Genomic DNA, 23,601 nt, shown 5'->3' on the forward strand with positions numbered 1-23,601 from the left:
TGCTCAACTGTAACTGATGTTTATCTGGCTGAGTTGTAGATAACGTTATTACATACTGATTCGCAGGGCAGGGCATTACTCTGTTAGAAGTCAATAAACAGCACTGTGTCATAACATGTTTTTCTAAATGGGCACAGTGTCCTTAAGGAGTACTTTGGGGTTTTAGGAAATACAAGTGTTGGCTTTCTTGACAGGTAGATGAGATTGATATCCCTCTCATGGTGTGTTTGTGTAGTAAATATGAAGCTAGAGCCAGCACCTGGTCAGTTTAGCTTAGCATAAAGACTTAAATAAAAAACACCCACTAACATCTGGCTCTAGTCTGCAATGGAAATGGATACAATCGGCGATCACTCCTGGGTCAAATGACTCTACAGAAGACATAGGGGCCTTTTTAGCATTTAAAAAAAACCAGTGTGTACCCACTAATTTTTGTGTAAAAGAGGTATAGGTTAGAGTGAATTTTGTAGTTGCCATTAAAGAACTAAGACTGTGGGCCAGGAGGTAAAGAGGGTCATCTACTGACCAGAAGTAGATAACCAATGGTTCGATCCCATCATTGGCAAGATACTGAACCTTTAGTATATGATAGTGGAAGAAAGAATGTTAGGTACAGGTTCTTTATGAATGTGTGCATGAATGTGACTTGCACTGTAAAGCACTATATAAATACAGTCCATCTAATAGGAGCTTTGTTAAATTATTAAAATAATCACTGGAAACTACTGCCTGTGTCTTCAAGGTAGGAAAAGTTTGTGTGCATGAGGAAGTTATCGTCAACATTTTGAAAAATCAGCTTCTTTGTTTTTTGCTGACAGTGAATCAGTAAAATTCAAATCCATTCATTTCATTGAACATTGTTGTCTAAGCATCAAAATCTGCTGCTTTCTGTCTCTCACAGTTCAGATTAATTCTGACCATTTATAATCCCTGTTCATAGACAGACTCTCTACTTTGGCTTTAAGTAGAGATGTACTCTGGGGAATTTTCTTTGTCATTTCTAAATATCTAAATATCAAAAAAACATCACCTTGAATTGATCTGAGCAGTATAAGGGCCATATTGAAGTAAGAAAAATGAGAAAAATTTGATTTCAAGAACAACTTTTTAATATTGCGAGAATAAGAAAAAAAAAATACATTCATTAAATGAAAATAAGCAGCAAAGAGATGCCGTTGTGACAGGACCTCCACTCCTGGATCCAAAATCTTGAACCAATTCCATTGTTTCTTGAGAAACTATTAAACCCCTTTGAATATCACACATTGATATCCTCACAGTCGACCAACATTTACTCCTCCACAAAGAGGCAACTTCCTCCAAGCCTGTGTGGTTCTTTCTGCAGAATATACAGTTTCTTTCAGAATCTTTTCAAACTCCTGACACTTATGATAATTTGGTGCTGATGAGCCAAAAGATTAAGTATTTTGGCATTTGTGAAACCTACAATTAAGTATATCTTGAGAAGATGCTCCACATTCCTCATTTGAATGGAGGCGAAAGTTGGATCTTCCGATATTGACTTTATTATTTTAGTACAGTATTAAGACTTCATTATCATAATATTAGGATTTTATTGTCATAGATTTACAACATTATTCTTGTAATATTACTTTATTATTGAAATCTCCAAAAGTTGTTTTCCCTTAGAGTAACCCAAATACCCCATTGTAGCGCAGGAATGATGTATTTTAATATGTAATTTAATATGTTTAAAAAAGATACATACAATACAATACATGACACATGTCAAATATATCAAATAGATGTGGATGAGTGTTGCATACATTTACAAAATCCATATTTCTATTTATTTTTCCCACTGTCTGTATCATCTTCTTCATCCTCCTCTTTGTTGCTGCTGCAGCAATCCAGATTTACACTGATACATTCTCCTCTTATTGTTTCTGAACAAGCTGGGCTTTCAAGGGATTTTAAAACAAACTCCATGAATTTATAGCAGATACTTACTGACCCTCCTCTGATGGAAAGTCCCAGTGCACTCGTCCATTGAAGGTGAGTACGTCACTGCAGGCCGATCCAGCCCAGCTATCCAGGCTGGTCCAGATGGATGGCTCACAGCTGTTGGCCCCACAACCTCTTCCCTCAGCACAACCATTAAGCCTATCTGTCTGCAATTTCCTCATTCTTCCTCCGTTCCCTCTGAAGTCCACTGTGATCGCTTTCCCACACCCCCACAGCTCCGCATAGTACCACACTGTACGTACACTGCAGTATCGTTTGGCCTGAGCAGACCTAAGCACATTCACACGACCAATTACCCTGTCCACCCACACATAATACACACACAGGCATGCATGCACATGATCACACACACACACACACACACACACACACACACACACACACACACACACACACACACACACACACACACACACACACACACACACACACACACACACACACACACACACACACACACACACACACACAAACAGCTCTGATACATTTCACCATGAACTATAAAAGCAGGCAGAAACCCACAAGGAAGATGTTAAAAAGAGATTTCTGGGGGAGATTAATTTTGTGCTGCAGAGAGAGACCAGTTGTGTATCTTTGTGGTTGGACCTCCTCTGGGACTCTGCAGGAAAACCCAACCCCTCAAATGCTAATAGTAACAGATGATACAGAATAGAAGAGGAGGATTAGAGTGGACGTCCAAACCTTAAAATTAAATTGTGACTTATTGGAGTTGGGAAGTTCATGTTGGTCTCCAGCTAGAGGCAAGAAGATGTGACGGACTGGATGAATTCTTCACCTGACTTTAAAGGTGCTATAAACAATATTTCTATAATATCAATTAATCAATTATATTATTAGTGTCAAAGGGGTCGCTCGTTGTGACAACCCCACAGAGAAGAATCACCTGAATTATCACCTTAGTTGCCCTTGTCTCTGAAATTTGAATCATAAATATGACGTGATTTAACTATTGATCGAAATTGCACAGGTCTGCTGCATCATGTCAAATGGAGCGACGTTTGTGACATGCCTCACTCTCCACAATCCTCCATCATACACAACCTTCCAATTGGCGCTCTATTTAAGCTGCAAATATTTCCCATCACTCCTTTTGCTTATCAAAGCCCCTGCTACCCTGCGTCAGTATCCTGCCTGACGATTCAGCTTCTCCATCACGCCAGCATTCACCTGTAGGCTCCGACAGGCAGGTTTAAGATATTTGTTCATCACTCCACATTATACTAATGCGATCTTATCTGGGGGAGTGATGAAGTCAGAGCCTAGACGCCAAACTATGTCTGCTTCTGTAATAAACATTTCAGACGTGAGTTGTCTAACTGAACTGTGCTTGGTACAAGAATCCTCCATAGCTGAAGATCATGGAGACAACAGTAACGTTAGCAGCAGCAAAGTCAGATTCCAGTCAATATTAGCCTACAGCCATCTCAGGTTTAGCACCTACCAGGACCTGTAATACACTATTTTAAATTTCTGTTGCCAGTGTTGTTTTATGTGTTACCATCTATTCGTTAAAATATATATTCCAAATACAGAAGGCCAAAACAGGGATATTAATCATACTTTGCTTTGATTAAATGGTCACAAGAAAAGTTAACATTTAAGACAAACCATTGGTATTTCCACAGGTGGACATCAAGTTATGTGTATTTGCACATCATGGCTGTTTGATTCAAATAAAATCAACTGTAGATGTGTGTAAACTGGATTTACTTTAGCAGTGTTCACTAGTGCACCCCTACTAACTTCTGATGTACCCCTGCAGGTTATTTTGTTCTGGAGAGTTTTATAGTCTCTTTCAACTATAGACATCTGTTTATGTGTTTCTTTCTCTGCTCTCCACTCTTTTCCAACCACTTCTCCTCTCACCCCCTTTTCTATCCTCTCACCCCAACCGGTCGAGGCAGATCCCTCCCCCGTCTGGTTCTGTTCTTCCAGTTGAAGGGGTGTGTTTTTTCTCTCCACTGTCATCAACTGTGGGAACTGTTGAGTTTCTTGATCATATGGTGAGGTCTCGACTTTACAGTGAACTGCTATGCGATCATGAATGTGGTGATTTGGCGATAAACAAATAATGTTGATTTGAATTGAATTGAATTTCAACTCAAAGGGTAGGTTTGTTGTCCCACAACTTAAATGTTTTAGTTCACTTTCACTGCTGTCGTTCGCGTAATCTTAGCCCGCAGCAGGCAGCTGTTCTAAAAACCCATCTAGGCAGAACCAGGCAGCCGAAAAACAACATGAGCAGCTACTGGGGACAAAACCAGAAGAATGTATATTAAATTTAGGTTTTCAAGATTCAAGACTTTATATTCATGTGCACAACAATTACATTTAGCAGTCGCTGGCAATGAAATGCTTGGGTCACAGGCTCTCTTCTAGCAATGCTCAAAATATCAAAAAAATTTTAATAAAATATAGAATAGAATATATAGAATAGAATATAAAAAAAAAATATATATATATATATATATCAAATATACACCTTAAAAAATGTGTGCAGGTGGACAACAAAATTTTAATTATTGCTGATGGTTTGTGTCAGGGGAATGTGTAAATAGTTACTATTTTAACGTAAAAGGCTTCTGCTGCCTTTAAGAACCCAAAAAACTGTAATTGCATCTTTATAAATATTGCTTTATGCTTTTTGTTGTATTAGCAACAGATCATAGCTAGGGTTCGCATTCTAATAAGTGTCATCAACACTACAAAATTATCTTGTGTAGAGCTGTGTAGAATCACACCTGAGCTGACCCTGAGTCAGTTAAATCAGCGGTGTCCTGTTGGGTTTGGGTACTAACATGAAGTTGTTATTCCATGTGTAAACTCTGCTCCAGTATCCCCCTCCAAGCCTCAGCTAGGTCTCTATGGAGAAACGTTTGGGCCTCGGTATATGAGTCCACGTGTCAACATAGAAATGATTAATGACCCACAGCCCTGCTTTCTTCTACTTCCTTCCTCTCTCGTCGTGTCACACACGTCATCGTGCGTCGCCATAACAGAGGCTGGCAGACGGCTGCAGCAGCACCTGCTTGGCCTCATGGCTGCAACCAGACCATAACATGCAAATACACTCATACATTTACATGTAAAGCTGCTCTGGAAGACTTTGCATCAGTAGCCTCAGAATGTGACATCAGTAATAAGAGGTCAGCTTTATGTTGCTGGAGTCACTGGCTGCTGTTTGAACCAGACTGTTTCATGTTCCTCATCAATGTTTTGAAGTTGGCAGGACCCTCATTAAAGTAATGCTCAGGATTTGAGTATTACCAAAGGTGCAGCAATTTCACTTGGAGTTTAAAGCTACACTGAAGCACCCTAAGGGGATTGCTTGATATGTTGGGCAATACAATACTACTACAAAGAAGCACCTCTTTATGGGATTACCTGCAGTTCCTAAGGCCTTAGTTCCTTTCTCATATCAGACGACTGAATACCAGGGTAGATTTAGATGGCCTTTTATGTTGTGATCCTCTCAACTTATATCTAACTTGCCATTTTATTAACTGCTACAACTCCTTCTCCATCTTTGATTTTATTTTCTCAATTTGTCAACTATAGTGAGCAAACTTTGGTCAATAACAGAGCAAATGTCCTCCATTAATACATCCCATTTACCATCTTACCCAGATAAACACCACTGTTATAATATATCTTATTATCACCTCCAGTCTGCATTGTGTTTTCTTTTTGTAGTTTGAACAAAATGTGTTAAGATAGCAAAACTGTGATTTTATGATTCTGTTTTTTTCTTAGCCACTCAAACTTCCAGTCTTTATGCTAGGCTGACTAAGCATAGCTAAGCTAAATGCCTCCTGACTATATATTTGATAATAAGTGTTCGAACCCCAGATAGCAGTATGCACCCAGTTCATTTGTGATCGCTAATAACACAAAGAAATGTAACTGACTAGACATCATAGACGTTATATAAAAAGGAACATGTGAACCATACTGGGGCCACCTTAACTGGGAAGGTTTTGTTGATCTGTGTTCACACTAATAAAACATTGGTCTTTGGGATAAAATGTACTCTGATCCAGGCCCGAGTCCCCAAAGTGAAAATCCCCTTTTTCTTGGAGAGACATTAAAATCATTATACTTGAGGGGGAAATATTGGGTCAGCTCTCACTGGTTTGTAATATGAGCTGATATGGAGACAGCAGCTTTAATATTTTTAACAGGCTCTTACAAAGCTAATTCACTAACAACCATTTAACATTAGTCTATATTTAAATTCCTACATTGCCACCAAGTGATATTAAACAGCTAATATAAGACCTAACAATCATACAAACACATGCACACACAGCCCCGGTGACAATATCTCCATATCCATTTTCCAAACTCGTCCTGTCAAAAACACTTATGTATGGGACACAATGAAAGAGTGTGATCATGTGAGCACATGTGTCCTGAGCTGTCTGCTGACATGCTGCAATGTGCTGTAAGTGTGTGTGACAGACAGATAAAAGAGACAGAAAGAGTCAGAAAGGGGTTGGTACTGAAAAAAAAAAGAGAAGAAATGGAGAGAGAATTGAAGATAAGGAAGGAAAAAAGAATAAGCATTGGTAAACTAGGCAAAGAAGAGAAAGAAAGGGAACTGTGGAGAGGCAGAAAGCAAGCGAGTGTTGCATGTGTGTTGGTTCCCAGCCCTGTCAGGGCCCTGTCAGACTGTGATTTATGGCTCCGAGACTGGGAGCAGTCTCTGCTGCCAGCTCAGTATTGTTACAACTGACAGCTAATGAGGCCAGACGGGCTTTCAAGCACAGCACTTAACAGAGGCCTCCATCTTCACAAGTCACGAGCTCTCCTCTTTCTTTTCTCCCCCTTCCTCTCTCTCCCCCATTTATTTCTTCTTCCAGGGTGGCAGCAGTGTGGCGAGCTAGCACAGGATTTCTGGGGGTGCAGCGAGAAAACAAGGCCGGCCGACAGAGATGTATGGGCGACGCTCTGTTACTGCCGCACTTCCACTCTCCTCCTCCTACTGCATGCTATTAAGCCAGAGGCTCAGCTCATATAAATGAGGGAGAGAGGATGAAATGCACAAAGGGAAAGATCCAGCACTGTACCACTTCTTGAACCTAAATATTCCACTCTCTCTACATTTCCCCTCCCATGTTTTAAAGGCCCGGAGTTACATGCTGTCTTCTCACTCTGTGATTGTGTGTGTGACCTGTGTGAAGGCACCTGAACTCCGTAGCCTTGGCTGTGGTGTGTCTTACCTTCAGCACCACTGGCCCGGGCTGCTTGGACCCCGCTCTGTAATCACTACCAGAGTCTCTGGCAGAGCTGCCCCCCTCCCCTCCACCCCCTCCCTCGGCCCCTGGTTTCTTGTCACTCGTGATTAATGGCACTAGGGCCCCGGCACGGCTTACGCTGCCAGTTCCAGCAATGTTCCCTTGATACTTAATGAACTCTGACAAACTTCTTTTCCCTTGCTCTGTTGTTCCCTCTCCCCTCCACCGCTCCGCCCCTCCCTGTTTAAAATGCACGGCACAGAGCTGCCACTGCAGCACCTAGGGGTTAGCTGTGGTTCTTTGAACATTGCTCAAGAGGCCAGTGTCTAAAAATAAAGCACATAGTCTTTTAGTGTCAGGACCCTTGTGTTGTGTATCAACTGGAGGCTTGTTGCTGATTGAGAATGAAATTAATCGACTTCTTGTGTTTTGCACTGTTTGCACTTCTGGTTGGTAGATGTTTAGCCAAATTTTCTTTAATATATGCAAGACTTTGTTATTGTTTCTTGTGCCAACAGATAAATCTATCCACTGCAAATGGATAAACAGTTAAAATAAATACCTGCTGCAATGTAACAGTGAAAACCTGTTAAATTCAAAATAAACAGTCTGAAGTAGTGTGGAGCCTTCAGCCTCTCAATACATTTCTCATGGAAACGAAGCAGCACGCGTCATCTGGTCTGTGTCGCCATCTGCTGTCCACGTGAGGAACATGTGTGATATAACTTCAAATTTTAGTTTTAAATTCAAGGAAATTGGAGCGTGTGTGTGTGTGTGTGTGTCTGTGTGTGTATGTGTGTGTGTGTGTTCCCCTTTTAGGACCTTCAGTCAGGACCAAAATGTGATTTCTAAGGTCCAATGATGTAAAATGTGAATTATGGTGAGGTTAATGTTAGGTTAGGGTTAGGTTAAGGTTAAGGTTAAGGTTAAGGTTAGGTTATGTTAGGTTAAGGTTAAGGTTAAGGTTAAGGTTAAGGTTAGGGTTAGGGTTAGGGTTAGGGTTAGTTTAGGTTAAGGTTAAGATAAGGCACGAATAAGGTTTTGGTTTGACTGTCCACAGTAATGAAGTCAATGCAAAGTCCTAATAAGTATAGCTGTGCAAACCTGTGTGTGTGTGTGTGAGTGTGCTACTAAATACACTAAAATTACTGTTACAACAGTAGAACTACATATTGATGCATCACTATTACCAATCGAATAATGTGTACATCTAATATCTAATAATAATATATACATATTTATACTCTGAGATGTTCTTCTGTTCATTACAGTTATATAGAGTGGTTACCATCACCTCTCTGTCAGCTGCAACCAGTTTGACCATGCTCCTCTTAATTGTTATTTGTTTCCATCCACAGAACTGCTGCTGTTGGCTTTAATTCTGAGCAAAAACTCTACAGAATGTAACAAGTTTCAGAAACACTAAAACTACCCCATTTATTTCCAACAATCATGCCAGGGTCAAAGTCACTCAGATTACCTTCTCTTTCTTATTTAGATGTTTGTTGTGAACATTAATTGAAGCACCTGACCCGTATATCTGAACGATTCTGTTTAATGATTGTCTGATAGTGGGTTACAATTCAATTTGAGCAATAATAAAGTGTAAAATTACGTCCATGCCAAGCAATACAGGGAGTGATACACCAGTCAGCTCAGCAAGTTTTAGATGGATCATCAGGCAAAGGAAACTAGAACGATCACAAATATTTTGCACAAAACACAGTAGTCCAGTCGCCCCATACTACTACTACTAATAATAATACTTATACTATCTCTAACAATAATAATTACAATAATGATAATCATCATCATCATCATTCATGCAAATGTGTGTGATTTAAAGATATTCTGGGGGGGGTCCAGGTCCAGTCAGTAGTCTTCTTTCTATAGACCTGTCACTTACCAACAAAACAAACAATATATATGACAATTTGTCATGAATATTTATTTGAATGTTTTTCCAGAGTCATCGTACACTGCTGCACATGTGAAAAACAGAAGGTGCCCCCCAGAGGGCGCTACTGCAGCAATCTGGATGTTGAACAGCAAGACTCGGAGGAGGAGAAGAAGAGTGGTAGCGGGTGCCTGAAGTACCTGCTTCGTTTCTGTTCTTTGTTTAATCTCTAATTTACAGGTAAGAGCCGCCGAGCATCCGGAACACGAGTGACTGTGTGTCTAAACTAGATCTCTGTCTCGAACCCTCTGCTTTAATGTGGCCGGTGAACGTCAACAGGAGAGGAGAGGAGCAAACATGAGTTTTGCTAACTTGAATTAAAGGTTAGTCAGTATTTGGCCTTGTGCTGTGTTTCGACACTGACACTGAAGTGAAGGCTGAGACACCAAGTCACTGATTTTATATCTGAACTGCTTCTCCGTTACAGGAGGCTTCAATCGTAGAGAACACATGCACAGAGTAACTGGCGTCCTGCTAACGCTGTTAGCCCTGAAGCTCTCTGAACCAAATCCCCTTCAAATGGTTTTATATTGAAAGTTGAGTTCCCATAAAGTCAGACACACTTGTCATAATTTGATTAATTTGAATCTGTATACAATTCTTTAGACTCGCATTTTTCATTCGGCAAACTTGAGATGATGTTAATGTTTCTGGTTTTAACTTGAAACCATTTTATAAAGCTGTTGCCGCAGAGGAAGCAGTGTCCTCCACAGCTCGGGAGCTTAAATGGTTGAGGCTGAAAGACACTGTCAAATGGTTCAAGTTGTTAAAACTGAATTACCCATGGTGCTTTGCCAGGAAGAAACCATCGCTTTCTTCCGGTCTGTCCATTCAGGATGTTAATCTCACTGTATTGATCAATAATCTCCCACTAACACGTGTAGATGAAGTGCTTCCTCTGTTTACACTGTCTCACATGTTCATTTCATTGAGAGTTTAATCGATTTTGTTTGTCAAAACAAGACAACTTAGTATCTAAACAAAAAGCTGCAGACCAGTAGCATAGTCTTTTTATTTAGATTTTTATTTAGCACAGATGAAAATAATACATAGAAAAATTTAAGATAATAATGAAATATGGTGCAGAAGGAGGCAGAAAACCCATTGGGCTTATTTGAAAGCCTCGGCCTAAATATTGTTAAAATTCAACAAAATTGAAACATACAGAAAATAAAATGACTACCTGCGAGAGTCAGCAAGCAAACCATAAATTAAATGGACACAATCAAAACACAGTCAAACACACATTGAAGAAAGGTTAATATCTAATGAGAAACAACACAGAATCTAAAAGAAAAATGAAACATCCAGTGTAACCAATGTCTGTTAAAAATAAGTCAGTGTTGAAGCACCGGTCTAGATAAACATTTACTCTCTAACCAGAGCTGAGACAGCTCCTCTTCCAACTCCCTCTGCTCAGACCAGCTACATTAAACCTTTATTTATATATATATGTATGTATGCATATGTAGAGGAGTTGAGATATTGTTTCAAGTCCATAGCGAGATGTTTATTATATGCAGGAGAGGTTAGAACGTTTTCGCGCTTTAGCCATAATCCTCTTTAAGTGTGACAAGGTCGCTGAGTCCCAGCTGATGCCTGGCTAAGCCTGAGCTGAGATAAACCAATGAGCAAGATGCCAACTCCAAAGTTGTTTTACTACTGCACAAGCTGCTGAGTGGGTCCTCTGGTTGTATTGACAGTTTATCAGTCACTTAAAGTTAGGAGGAGAGTGTCTTAACATTTGATTGTGATAAAGGCGGGACACTGAGAACTCTAAAAGGCTAACTGCTGATTTCCACATGCTCTCTCCTCTGTTTGCTTGTCAGGATGGCACAGTGGGGTGCCATATTCTCAATTATTGTTGCTCTCGGAGGAGCAGCACTCTTGGCCTCCGTACACAAGATCGATGAGGGACACACTGGAGTTTACTACAGGTGAGACTTGTTTTTTTTATCTTGTGAGCTACTGTAAAAGTGAGACATTAAAGAAGGGAGCATCTTCTTCAGAAGTCTTTGCCTTAAGCAAATTAACTTTTAGTCAGCAGGTTCTGCAAATATTAGGATGTTAAGGTTGACTAAAATGTCAGTCACGATTGTGAAGCTTGACGGTAATCTTAGTCTTATCACTTGGACAGACATGAACTAAATATCAGAGTTTTCATGGGACAGTGCTGATTGAGACTGTTGCGAAAAGCAAAGTGTGATTCAGCATCATGAAAAGAGATTCATTCATTGTTTATCTCTTGCATTAAGAAACAGGTTGATAGAGGTTGTGAAATGTGGAAATGTCCAGACTTGCTCTCAGCAGCAAGACAAAGGAGAATGAGAGCAAATGACTCCTGTTGCTAACACTGATTACGAAAGTAAAACTGTCCCCCTTCATGTCGTCTTAACATGAGTAATCCTAATATAGTGGGTTTTCTTTCATTACAAGCTGAAGCTCCCTCAGGAAATTGTCTTGTTGTGATCGGAGGCCCACTCTGACATATAATGATCATTTGATTTGTATACGTTTGTCTGTATGACAGGGGAGGGGCTCTCCTGACTACCACCAGCGGCCCTGGTTTCCATCTTATGCTTCCATTTATCACAACCTACAAGTCTGTTCAGGTGAGTTACGTCAAGCAAGTTTAATATTCATAGCATTTAGTCACAAATCTCTGGCCTGAGATTTTCAGTTCACAGACAGAAACAACCTCAGTAATAGAGAATAAACAATAATAACCAGTAATGGCTGCACATTATATCACGAACAGAGTGCGTGTGAGAATTAAGCCACTTTACCACTTATCCAAAAACTCACTAACACCCACTAATATCTGAATATTTTATTACTGGTTATGTTATTGTAGAGCAGTTTTTAATTGAATATTTGAAACATCCACTGATGCATGTGTCCAGGGAATAAGGGGGCTTCAAATGGTCAAGACAATCACAGGCTGACAGAACCATTTTCGAGTCATACAAAGCAATAAGAGCAAGCATGTGGTAGTGGTTAAGAGGAGGCCATACCATATCATCTGTATATGGGAGTCCTATTTATTAAGACTGACAGAAAGACAGTCTAGCCTTCATTACGAACAGTTTGCACGGTGACTAATAAGCTGTGTGCACACATTAATGATGAATACACTGATCAATTGTACAGAGGAAACCAGTTCAGAAGACTTCATTACCTTTTACAGCTGATTGCAATTCTAGATGAAAGAAAAAGTGGAAGTGAGGAGAACTGAAATTACAGCCAATTCAGAATTTTTGAGGCAGATACTGATAATATGTAAATAAAAATGTTTGTGACTTTATGAATGTTGATCTTGTTTTTTTATTATTTATTAAGCCAAAAGTCACTAAGATGCATACCTACAACACTGATCTTACACTATAAAAGTGAACTTGTTAGTGCTGTGGTGGTCGAACTGTGTAATGGTGCCCCTGTATGTTTTCTTTGCTGCATTTTCTTGTTATTTATTTTGTATTCATAGGCTAATAAGCCTGCTGGTGCACTGATACTATTATATCTTCAATAAGCTGATATCAGCTGATATAGCACTCTGGCCTATCTCAACTGTTATAAGTGACATGTGCTCTCCTCTGCTGCTCCAGCAAGGGAAATTAAAATATTTTGGTCATAAAACACACACTAAAACCCGGATGAATCCAAAACAACATGCCTTTGGGAAGGTTGTGATGTTCAGGTTGTCTGGATTTTTACACTGTATGCACGACTGAAATCCATCTGTCTTCAATAAAAGGACTGGAATGGTCTAATTTCAAAAAGTGTTGATGGATTGTCAGGTATTTTTTACAACTAGTGCAGTGCCTGTTCTGTACCTGCCTGTTTAAAACTGTCTGTTTACTTTGCCTACGGTGATGCTGGTTGCAGCTTTTCTTACTGAAACTGTAAAAGTGACCTGCAGTAATTAAGCTGCTGCAGATAAAGACCTGCTGCAGATAAAGACCTGCTGCCTTATTCAAAGTTTGGTGAATCAGTAGTTTTTGCTGTTGTGAATGACAACATCACTTCCACTGATGAGACTGTAAATTCAAAGTTTATTTATATTGACCGTATTACACGTCCAAATCCCACCAGATTTGGCACTGCACTAAATTGGGCCCTTCCCAACACACTTTCCAAGTTTGAAGTTGATGAGATGAAGGGTTCTTGAGATATTTGTTCCACCGACACACAGGAAGACAGACACACATAGATTTCCGAAATTATTAGATAAATCAGTAGATGGATGATGATATTGTAAGAAAAACTCTATGCCAGAAAGTTATACGTTAAATGTTACTCTTTATTTTTACAGACGACGCTGCAAACAGATGAGGTGAAGAATGTACCATGTGGCACAGGGTACGTTTGCAGTTTTCACTCACTTAAGTGGAATCATATGTGTGACAGACACGCATTATAACCAGCATTCATCTTGCACCCAACACAATCCCACACAGGACATTGGGTAGAAAATGAAACCAACAGAGTCAGAAGTTCGTCAGTACATGTCTGAACCACTGACATCTCTCAGACTGCATCATGCAACACCTTTTATCACATTCCAGTGTTTTGAATAAAAGTGCAAATAACAAATGTTACGTCTCTATGTTTTTCTTTTTTCAGTGGAGGAGTGATGATTTACTTCGACCGCATAGAAGTGGTGAACTATCTCGTTCCATCAGCAGGTAAACTCACCAGTGCTCCACAGGCCACAAACATCAAACAGTGTATTTATTCTAAACGCCCTGAGGTATTTCTTTTGGATTGTGCAGCTGTGCATCTGAAGATAACTTCTTTGGCACCGACAGACACATTCAATTTCATTTTTGTGCAGCTTGCTCCAGCAGAATCAAATATACCCCTGTGTTCTGTGTTTTTGCTGTAATTTCCGACTTGATTGAATGCCTGTTCTCCTCACTGCAGTGTACGACATAGTGAGGAACTTCACCGCAGACTACGATAAAGCTTTGATTTTCAACAAGGTGCACCATGAGCTCAACCAGTTCTGCAGTGTCCACTCGCTGCAGGAGGTCTACATCGGCCTGTTTGGTGAGTGTTGTTCGCCACAGACTGCACCACTAATTTGAAACCGCTCCTCTCAGTTCTTTTATTGCACAGAAAACAGATTCTACAGACAGCATGGAGTCGTTCTGTGGCCCAGGGAACAAAACACCCTGCATTTATGGTTTGTTTCATTAGGTCTCATTAACAGCTGCGATGCATATGGAATTTAGTGAAGCAACACATGTGAGTGTTGAAATCTATCCATCTAACAACAGTCAACAGAAGGTGGACACAACCATGGTGTGATTACAAGAAACGTACTTATGGATTATTTATCAGACGAATAATGTAGAAATTTTTTAATTTACAGATCACTTCTCTGAACAAGATAATTTTACTTTTGATCTCAACCCTAATGAAATATTTAGGAGAAATTATTGCCAGATATCTGAAGTTGACTGATATATTGGACAGTACTGTTGCACTGATCATTTGACTATGTAGTAGTTATATGAATAGTAGAGTTTTCAATGGTCACAGACAGTAACTGTTCTCTGAGATGTGGATTAATTGTGTTGAGGCCCTGACTCAGACCAGTGTGCAACTTCTTACATTAATAAGAAGCCAAGTCCCTCCATAATTACAGTCAGGATGCCTCACTACATACCTAGTAACCACATCCGAAGGACTGTTTACACAGTGTCTTTTAGGGTTGGGCGATTTAAACTTAACTGGCCAAACAAATGAGCTAAGAGCTGAGCACTAGTATTCATATCTCTCAGGACGAAGGTTTATACCGGGTCTGAAAAGGGCCAAAGTCCATTGCGAAATAAACAGAGAGACATTAAATACACATGTTTTTGTTTTACATCAGCAATGTTGGATCAACTTAAAAAGACCACAGACGCTGCCACTTGGGAGATTGAGAGGAATGGCATGTCCCCACACCACAGAGACGGGGGGGACAGGACAGACATAGGCAAAGAGAAAAACACCAGAAAAAAAGGAATAAACTACAGTCACAGATGAGACCATGACAGAGTCACCGTATTATCATGAGCAAATTACATTTTCTCCCATACTTTTTATTGTGACATTATGTACACAATTTTATGCTCTACATTGCTGCTACATGATGGGCTTTTTGGTATATGATTGAAGAAGCAAAAGCAAGAAGCCAGTGTTTCCCCTAGGTTTACAGCTTTGGGGGGGGGGCGGACACGGACACAAAAACTTAAAGGAACTGAACTGATGCTTGTCTGGGGCAGGGCGTGCAACACTTGGGCTCTTTTCTGTACTTGGACCCAGAGCAGGAGAGCTACTCTGGCTGCTACTCGCAGGAGAGTGAGGGTTGCCATCTTCACCACCCTGGGAGCGTTTAAAAAACGCTTTTCAGGTGGTTGATGCGACATGTTTTCCGATGGATGCTCTCTGTCCGCTGGTGGGAGTGTGCTCACCTGTGTGTGCGCGCACGTGTCTGTGTGTGCGTGTGTGCGTGTGTGCGCATCGGGATGGAACTCCGCCGTGCGAGTTCCATCCCGATGGAAATCTAAACGCGCGACCATGTAGAGACAGAAATGACATGCCGTCGTGTAAATAAGATAAATAACATAAGGCCATTTAGTTTGTTTAATAAAAGAGCAAGCTATAGACCTGTTTTATACGAAAGGTAACCTTAAATGACCTATGTTGAGATCTGGCGCTATATTAAAAAATTAACTTGACCTTCCAGGGGGGGCGGGGCGCCCCCCTAATATAATGGTAGGGGAAACACTGGAAGCTTTATGGCTGTTTTCAGACATGAATGAAAAATGACCAAACAAGTGCATTTGGGCATTCTACAGTGTTTGTCTTTCACATATGAGGAACACAGCAGGAGATTGTCCGAGTCAAACGGTTCACAACAGAAGAAAAATATCCGGAACAGGTTAGGGAAGGTGTCTAGGTAGAACAAGCAGCATATGTAAACTGTTATGTCTGAATGAAGCTCTAAGGGGAACACCTGCTGTGTGACACAGTTTTTTATTGAAGTTACTCACTCTTTTCCCACTCAGACCAAATTGATGAAAACCTGAAGTTGACGCTACAAGAGGATCTAACAGCCATGGCACCTGGACTAATCATACAGGTACAGTGAGACCCTCAGAAAGGCTGCAGTCAAAACAACGTTTATTTAATCAGACTGTTCACATTGACTTTCTCAATTCCAATTCCATATGTAAAACCACAGCTTATGGCTTTGTGAAGATTATGTGGTTAGTGCAGTTAACTATTGATTTAAGGAATCTGAAATTCACCAGCTTTATCAAATGAGCTCTTGGTCATGTGTTCTATTTATCACTGTTTTGACTTTTTTATATCGGGTATTGCATAATATTGAATTGTGTTGTATTGGCTTGATTGTGGTAAATGGTCTGTATTTGTATAGCACTTTACTAGGCTGGAAAATCACTCAAGCACTTTACAGTACAGTTTTGCCATTCACCCATTCACACACACACACACATTCATACAGTAAATCATCAGTATCTTGCCAAAGGACACTTCAGTACGCAGAATGGGGGAGACTGGGTTAGAACCGCTGACCTGGTTTCCACTCTACCTCCTGAGCCACTGTCACCCCTGATCAGTTGACAGTAGAGAGATTGGTTATGATGTGCAACAGAGCTCCCAGGTCACACAGGCACAACACATGACATTTGATTTATGTCTATGCTATTACACACTCCTTTGTAAGGTTTATGCACATTTGTGGATAGGTTCACAGCACCTCTCCTGGAGCATTCATCATAACAACACAACACATTGTTTTGTGCCAAAAGTTATGATTGACTTTAAAAGACCCTGTGTGGTTCCCCTCCTGTTGAATCTCTACACCCACACTCATTTTTATATGTGGGTGTAAAAAGTTTCACTGGGCTTTAACTCTCTGGCATTATGATTCCTGTAAATCTCCAGAAACACTGGAAATAACAATTGCTCTTTTCTCTCTCTGTAGAACCAGTAATCATACAGTTCAGAGGGTGTTTGAATAGAAGTCTTTTTCTCAGGGCTTCTCTCCAACAGTTTTTTCTAACTTGCCAGGTTTTTTTTATGACATGTTTCTTATTAGGCCCCTGCTGTCTTCGTCGAACTACTTCAGTTTCCATGTTTGTGTCTCATGTGGTCAACAGGCGGTGCGAGTGACAAAGCCCAACATCCCAGAGAGCATTCGCCGAAACTATGAGCTCATGTAAGTTTTCTTAGTTTTTTTTCTGTGTCCAACAAGGAATGTTCCCTGAACCCTGAGACCTGTATTATGTATTTATGTTCATCCAACTCTCGTCTGCCAAGTCTCATAGAGAAGGAACACTCTGCTGTTTCATGTCAGTGAGCTCCTAGTTTGGCTTCATGGATCAACAGGATGTGCCTAGTCATAGGAAATTAGATCTGAAGAAGAAACAGAGGATTTACAGTAAGTTCTAGTCATATTCAGGGAAACACTGTGAGGCATCAGACAGACTGTGGAGAGTGGTAGTCTGCGAATGAGACGTGTAATGTTGAATAACAGACAATAACAGACAGACAGAGTTTTCATTTTGATAGTGTAATTGTAGTGGGTCCAACTCTGCATTGTGTTCCCTTTCTTTGCAAAACACAGCATATCAGCATAACATTTTGCAACTGTAGAGAAACATGCACAGGGTCAATTTTACATAGATACTCTCTGTGGCTTATCAGGGAACATTCCACAGTAAAAAGACACAAATGAGCATTTACACAGAAACCTAAGGTAAGCTTTTAGGAGATGTGCATGAATACACTGATTGGACCAAAATAGGCCCGTTCCTTTCACCCACTTCACTGTGACAAGTTAATGCAAAATATACACTCACTCTCTCCCAGCACAGCCCTTAACTTTTCCCTCCTCATGTTGAGCAACTGTCAGGGTTATTGATGAATCACACAGATGTCACTGTCAAGTGATGAACTGAGACAAAAGGGGGATTCACTTTATAACCTGCAGCTGAGTTGCACTTTCCTCAGTCATCACTCTAAATATGTCACTAATCCTCTGAAACAATATTGCATCCTTTGGCACCTTTATCCAAAATGACTCACAATTTAGCTTCACACAAAAGCGTCATCACAGTAGGAAATCTTAGTAAGTACTCTGTGCTGAATCTGTTAAGACAAAGTAATAAGTAATAAGACAAAGTGTAGGAGATCCAGTATCCAGAGGAAAAACTATATTTTAACTTTCCCTTTCCAATTAGTGGTTCAGAGTACTTTCACTTTTGTTCTTACAGCCTGTGTGACAGTCTGTGCCTTTGTGTTGCTTACTCTGCCCTCCAGACATGGAAGCAGAAGTTGAAATATGACCATAGCTGTTGGTAAAGTTAACCCAGTCTGCAAGTTAAAATTGCATTTGACAACATCCGCAGGAAAAAGAAGCTACACATTCTCAGTCTCTAGTTAGATTGTTTTAATTTAGTGGGACTGTCTGTAATTGAAAATGTTTCAGTGCGGTGGAAAGAGTAACAGTACTTAAAACAATTTTTATTCAAATATAAGTAAAAACTACCTCAGATAAAAGTACAAAGTGAGTGTGTTAATGTGTTCTGGGTAAACATTACTGTTACATTTTAAATAGGTGTAGGAGGATGTGCAAAAATGTTGATAAATAGTGTTATATGCAAGCACATCTTTAGGCTACAAGTCTATCAGTATTTCAATGCATATACAACTGATGATTGATAATTACATGGATAATTATGAACACTGCTGGGGTGTCCATAGACTTGTTACAATTTTAAGCTAAAACAATTAAAGCGCCTACCCCTGAGAAAAATGAAAAGGGCAAGCTGTATAAACAACAAAATCCCCCGGCAGCTGCAGCCAAAAAAGAACACAACAACAAACGCAGGCGTGCAGGGAAATTCAGTGTCTTTGTCTCACGCATCCTTTAAAAGATTTCAGGTAAATAAGAAAACACAGCAGCATTGACTTCTAACAGTTGTTGATATTTGGAATGTTATTCCATGATGTTTGGAATAATGTGACCAAACCTAACACTGCAGTAAGGTGTAATGATAAATGTGTACATTGTCCTGCCCTCTAACACTGTCAACAGGGGCGTGGGGCAGATGTTAATCAGGCCTGCTCTGTTCGTGCCCACTCAGCCCTGAGGATTCAGAGAAACGAGTGAAAACCCCTTTTTAATGGTTAATAAGTGTGCTTTAATCATTACAGGGAGAGCGAGAAGACCAAGCTGTTGATCTCTCAACAGACACAGAAGGTTGTGGAGAAGGAGGCAGAGACCGAAAGGATCAAAGCTGTGATAGGTGAGAGAGAACAGAGAAAACGATAATTGGTGCAGTTTGTTGTCGATGGAGCTGTGTGAAAAACAGTTTGATTATAATTCTTTTGTTTTGCAGAGGCTGAGAAATTGGCACAAGTGGCAGAGATCAAGTTTGAACAGAAAGTCATGGAGAAGGAAACGGAGAAAAAGATTTCTCAAATTGAAGGTTTGTATCCAGTCAGTGGAAAAAGTACTCAATTCCTTACCACTGATTTTACTCTTCAGTTTGTTCACAGATATTGCTACAACATATGTTAGTACTTAGTTACTCTCCCCCTCTTTTTGTGTCCTACAAACATATATATGGCCCCAGAGAATCAGCTGTTAAAATGGAACTTGTTTAATTAACCATCTTCCTAGTTTTTGACCTGTAAAATACTGTGGACTTTCAAAACAAACCTCCTGGTGACTCTGACTGTGTTTGTGATTTATAGATGGTGCTTTCCTGGCCCGGGAGAAAGCCAGGGCAGATGCAGACTTCTATACAGCACATAGAGCTGCCGAGGCCAATAAGGTAAAGAGGCAGGACATCGGACTGGAGAGACTAAACAGATTTTATTGTAACTTGAATTTTGTTGCCATCTTGCAGATGAAGTTAACACCAGAGTACCTGCAGCTAATGAAGTACAAGGCCATCGCAGCCAACAGTAAGATCTACTTTGGGAACGACATACCCCAGATGTTTGTGGACTCTGGCTCTGCAGGGAGCTCCATCAAAGTCTCTGCAGCCATGGACATTATGGGTGAGCAGATCCTGGACATGGATTAAGTAGTGGGACGCACAGGACCACCCAGGGGTGGAGGACTGTCTGTTGGAGGGCAGTAGCCTGGCCCACAGGCTGCCAGGTTCACCTTCTGACTCAGAGAAGTTCTGCTGACAAGGGCCGGTATTTCTCAAATATCTCAGAATCACTGCTAGAAGTTATGTTAAAAGTTCATTAGAAAGTTGAAAAAAATCACTATAAATTAAAATTCTTCTTCCTCAGAGAAGAGCACTGGAGATATTTTCCTATTCTCGTTGGAATGGCACCATCTACTCAGAACCATAATATAGGTGGAGGAAAAACTTGATGATATAGCATCACCCATGGATGACAAGCCCCTTTAAAACTGACATAAGCCAACACAGCAAATTTTTATTTCGTAATTTAGCCTCTGCACAGCTTTAATGGCCCATGTGGCAAGTGTACCCACTTACAACGAAACCAAAATCTGTCACTGCTTGTGTGTTAAACTGTGTTATCCATTCATGTGACGTGTTCTAATTGAGCATTAAAGTAGTGATATTTGTTACCTGTTGTTACGCTGCATTGTCCTTGTTACATGAATTGACCATTTGCTAAAAGCCTCATTCCTCTGAAGCCATTTTCAGACCTGAACTCAGAACGCTATGTGAACACCTTTCACTTATGAACAATGCGGCAGGAGATTTTCAATGCGGCAGGTGACAGGAAGCGCAGCATAAAGAAACAGGGCTTAATGTATAAATTCCACCGCTGATCACATGTTTTTGCTTACAGCACATCGACACTAGCGTCGATATGCTGCTCAAAGCATGCTGAAATAGACACTTTTAGCATTTTTCTGTAGCCTTGTTGGCCAACTAGCGCCAACATGAGCGCCATCAGCTCGTTGAAATGAGGACTACAGCTGACTTTCTAATGTTGCCAACTAATTTATATTAAAAGTAGAACCCAGTCAAAAGGGATTCTGTTAATATGCAGTTTAAGGTTGCATACATGATGTGATGCTAACGGGCTGTTCCAACAAACAGTCAGCATTGTAGGCGTGAATTTGGGTAATCTGGGAACTTGGGTAATGTGGGACACCTAAGCTTCAGTCTGTTTATTTCATGTTCGAAAACAATTTTTGGTCAACAGGACTTTTACTATATACTAGCATGGACATGTGACCGAAATCACATGACTTCATGGGGATGATGTCACAGAAAGGGGCGGGGCAAATGTAAATTTGAAGCTCCCCCTTGGAATTGCATGACATGGTCAATTACATAAGATTCTGACAAGATTAATGCTAAGGATATAAATGTATCATCAATAAGACAATGTTCCCTGAGTAGCCCCACCAGAATTCGCCCTAACCAGTGGATTGATTGAGGATTTATAAGACACCGACATAATGACAACTTTAGACCTCGGAACTAAAGCAAAGTTGCTACTGTGCTTTGTAAACTAGTTAGTTTAGCCAGTTAACCATTGCAGTTTACGTTACTGCAGATAAACACAGTTTGATCAGTTTCAAACCCTTTCTGCTTTTGGGCTTTGAGTCTTTTAAAGGTGATTTGAATCCTTTTGACTCCTTTCACTACAGATTACCACTCTTTCTACATCCCCATCAACACCACCTTTTGGAGGGGTTGAAAAAATGCAAAAAAAACTGTTTAAATCTAGATAATCTTTTTTAGGGAACCAAGTTGTTGTCAGTGATAATTTTATAATACCAGTATTTAAAATGATTAAAATGTTGATGGTGCTAAATGGAGGAGCAAATATATGCGTCACCCTGAAGATAATGTTCTGTGATTCTGAACAGGCTGAAAAATACTGGCCCAAATCAGATCTGTCACTGAAGACAAATCACAGGGAAGATGAATGTACTGTGTGACTGTCGGCACCAACATCGTTTCCATTTGTTTTTATATGTTTTTGTAAAATTTCTCTTCAGCACTGACTACTTATTGAATTGACTTTGGACCACATTTTTGCTGTTGATGTATAAACAACTTTGTGTGTCAGACTGAACCTGTAGTGGAGACGATGTTTGTGCAATTGTTTGTTTAATGTTTTGCATCAGGATTTTTATTGAAAAAAAAAAAAACATGGAGTTGATGTGACGTTGAAGCAGCATTTTGTACTTTTGTTTGAGAACCAAACTATAGACATGTAACATCAGCTCCATTTAGCCATTTTTAAGGATAATTATAGAAAGCATTGCATGTGTGTCATGTAAGAATCTTTACAGGACACGTACAGTAGAGATTTGACTTTGAGCCTTCGGCAACATGACTCACCGTCCAGTAGGAGGAAGAGGTCATAGGATGTGAGATGAAGAAAGCTATAATATGTGTAAGTCATAGTCTGTAGGAGTCAATTATTCTCTGTGGACACTTGAAACCTTTTTCATAGACATCTTGAGATGGTCAGGACCAAAAAACACGCTGTTTACTTCGTCCAATTTGTCCAACTGTTGACAAAATGTTCATGTTTGATTGTCAGTTTTGTGTTGTGGCACAGAATGCAAGTTAGTGACCAAATGAAAAAGAACCACGCTACACACTGTCAACATCAGACTCATTTCATTTCATAGCTCAAGGTTTAGTAAGAAGTTAGAACCACATTTGTTATGTTTCGCAACTGATCCAGGGAAATTGGTTTCTGTTTTTTTCCAGAGTGAGAAAATATTTCTTTCATACAAAGCTAAGAAGCTTTTATCCTGAATTCACTTTAACCTACTACAAACAGATGTTATGTTCTTAATCACTCCGATCTGCTGATTTCCTCAAAAGTTGGTCTTGTTAACCCGCAAAGTGACGTCTCATTTTAGTACTTCTTGGATTGATTTAGATTTATGACGACTTGAAGGGCCAATGCTTTTGCACTGATTTTAATAGTTTGTGCAATTAGGATATTGTCATTAGATAATAAAGCACTATGGGTTATTGTGTAAGAACTCACTGGCATTATGAAGACTTTTTTTCTGTACATTTAAAGTGCACTGTGATCTAGGATGATTATTCTTATTAATACAACTGTATAAAAGAAAATAAGTGTGTTTCGAACCCAATAAAATGTCTAATATCTAAACAACTCCTAAAATCCTGCTGGGTTATTTTTGAAGTTGATACTGAAGAGTTACAATGTTCAGATAGACAGATAGATAGAAGAGCCATATCCCAATGGAAGCCTAACTATATATATATATATATATATATATATATATATATACTACCGTTCAAAAGTTTGGGGTCACTTAGAAATTTCCTTATTTTTCAAAGAAAAGCACTGTTTTTTTCAATGAAGATAACATTAAATTAA

The 23,601-nt window shown here is 39.9% G+C and overlaps 1 protein-coding gene across 2 annotated transcripts; it reads left to right on the plus strand.

The window, feature by feature from the left end:
* The first annotated feature begins 9,252 nt into the window (after nucleotides 1-9,252).
* Nucleotides 9,253-23,373, plus strand: erlin2 (ER lipid raft associated 2). Of its 2 annotated transcripts, none has more exons than XM_035166420.2 (12): nucleotides 9,253-9,381; nucleotides 11,031-11,138; nucleotides 11,732-11,813; nucleotides 13,514-13,560; nucleotides 13,825-13,886; nucleotides 14,125-14,250; nucleotides 16,260-16,333; nucleotides 17,379-17,437; nucleotides 19,438-19,529; nucleotides 19,623-19,712; nucleotides 19,981-20,060; nucleotides 20,136-23,373. In XM_035166420.2, exons 2-12 carry the CDS (start codon nucleotides 11,032-11,034, stop codon nucleotides 20,313-20,315), a joined length of 999 nt encoding a protein of 332 aa, XP_035022311.1. In that variant the 5' UTR covers nucleotides 9,253-9,381; nucleotide 11,031; the 3' UTR covers nucleotides 20,316-23,373. The 2 variants fall into 2 exon arrangements, with proteins under 2 accessions (XP_035022311.1, XP_035022312.1); XM_035166421.2 differs by lacking the exon at nucleotides 9,253-9,381 and adding an exon at nucleotides 9,388-9,524.
* Nucleotides 23,374-23,601: the final 228 nt, after the last annotated feature.

This window comes from Hippoglossus stenolepis, chromosome 9 (genome assembly GCF_022539355.2).
Source record: "Hippoglossus stenolepis isolate QCI-W04-F060 chromosome 9, HSTE1.2, whole genome shotgun sequence".
Classification (NCBI taxonomy): domain Eukaryota; kingdom Metazoa; phylum Chordata; class Actinopteri; order Pleuronectiformes; family Pleuronectidae; genus Hippoglossus; species Hippoglossus stenolepis.

What these genes read in the sequence shown, in the direction of transcription:
- erlin2 (XM_035166420.2), top strand. Translation starts at nt 11,032, where the DNA reads ATGGCACAGTGGGGTGCCATATTCTCAATTATTGTTGCTCTCGGAGGA. An exon ending in CACCTGGACTAATCATACAG is followed by an intron (nt 16,334 to 17,378) that starts GTACAGTGAGAC and finishes TGTGGTCAACAG; the next exon opens with GCGGTGCGAGTGACAAAGCC. An exon ending in AAAGATTTCTCAAATTGAAG is followed by an intron (nt 19,713 to 19,980) that starts GTTTGTATCCAG and finishes TGTGATTTATAG; the next exon opens with ATGGTGCTTTCCTGGCCCGG.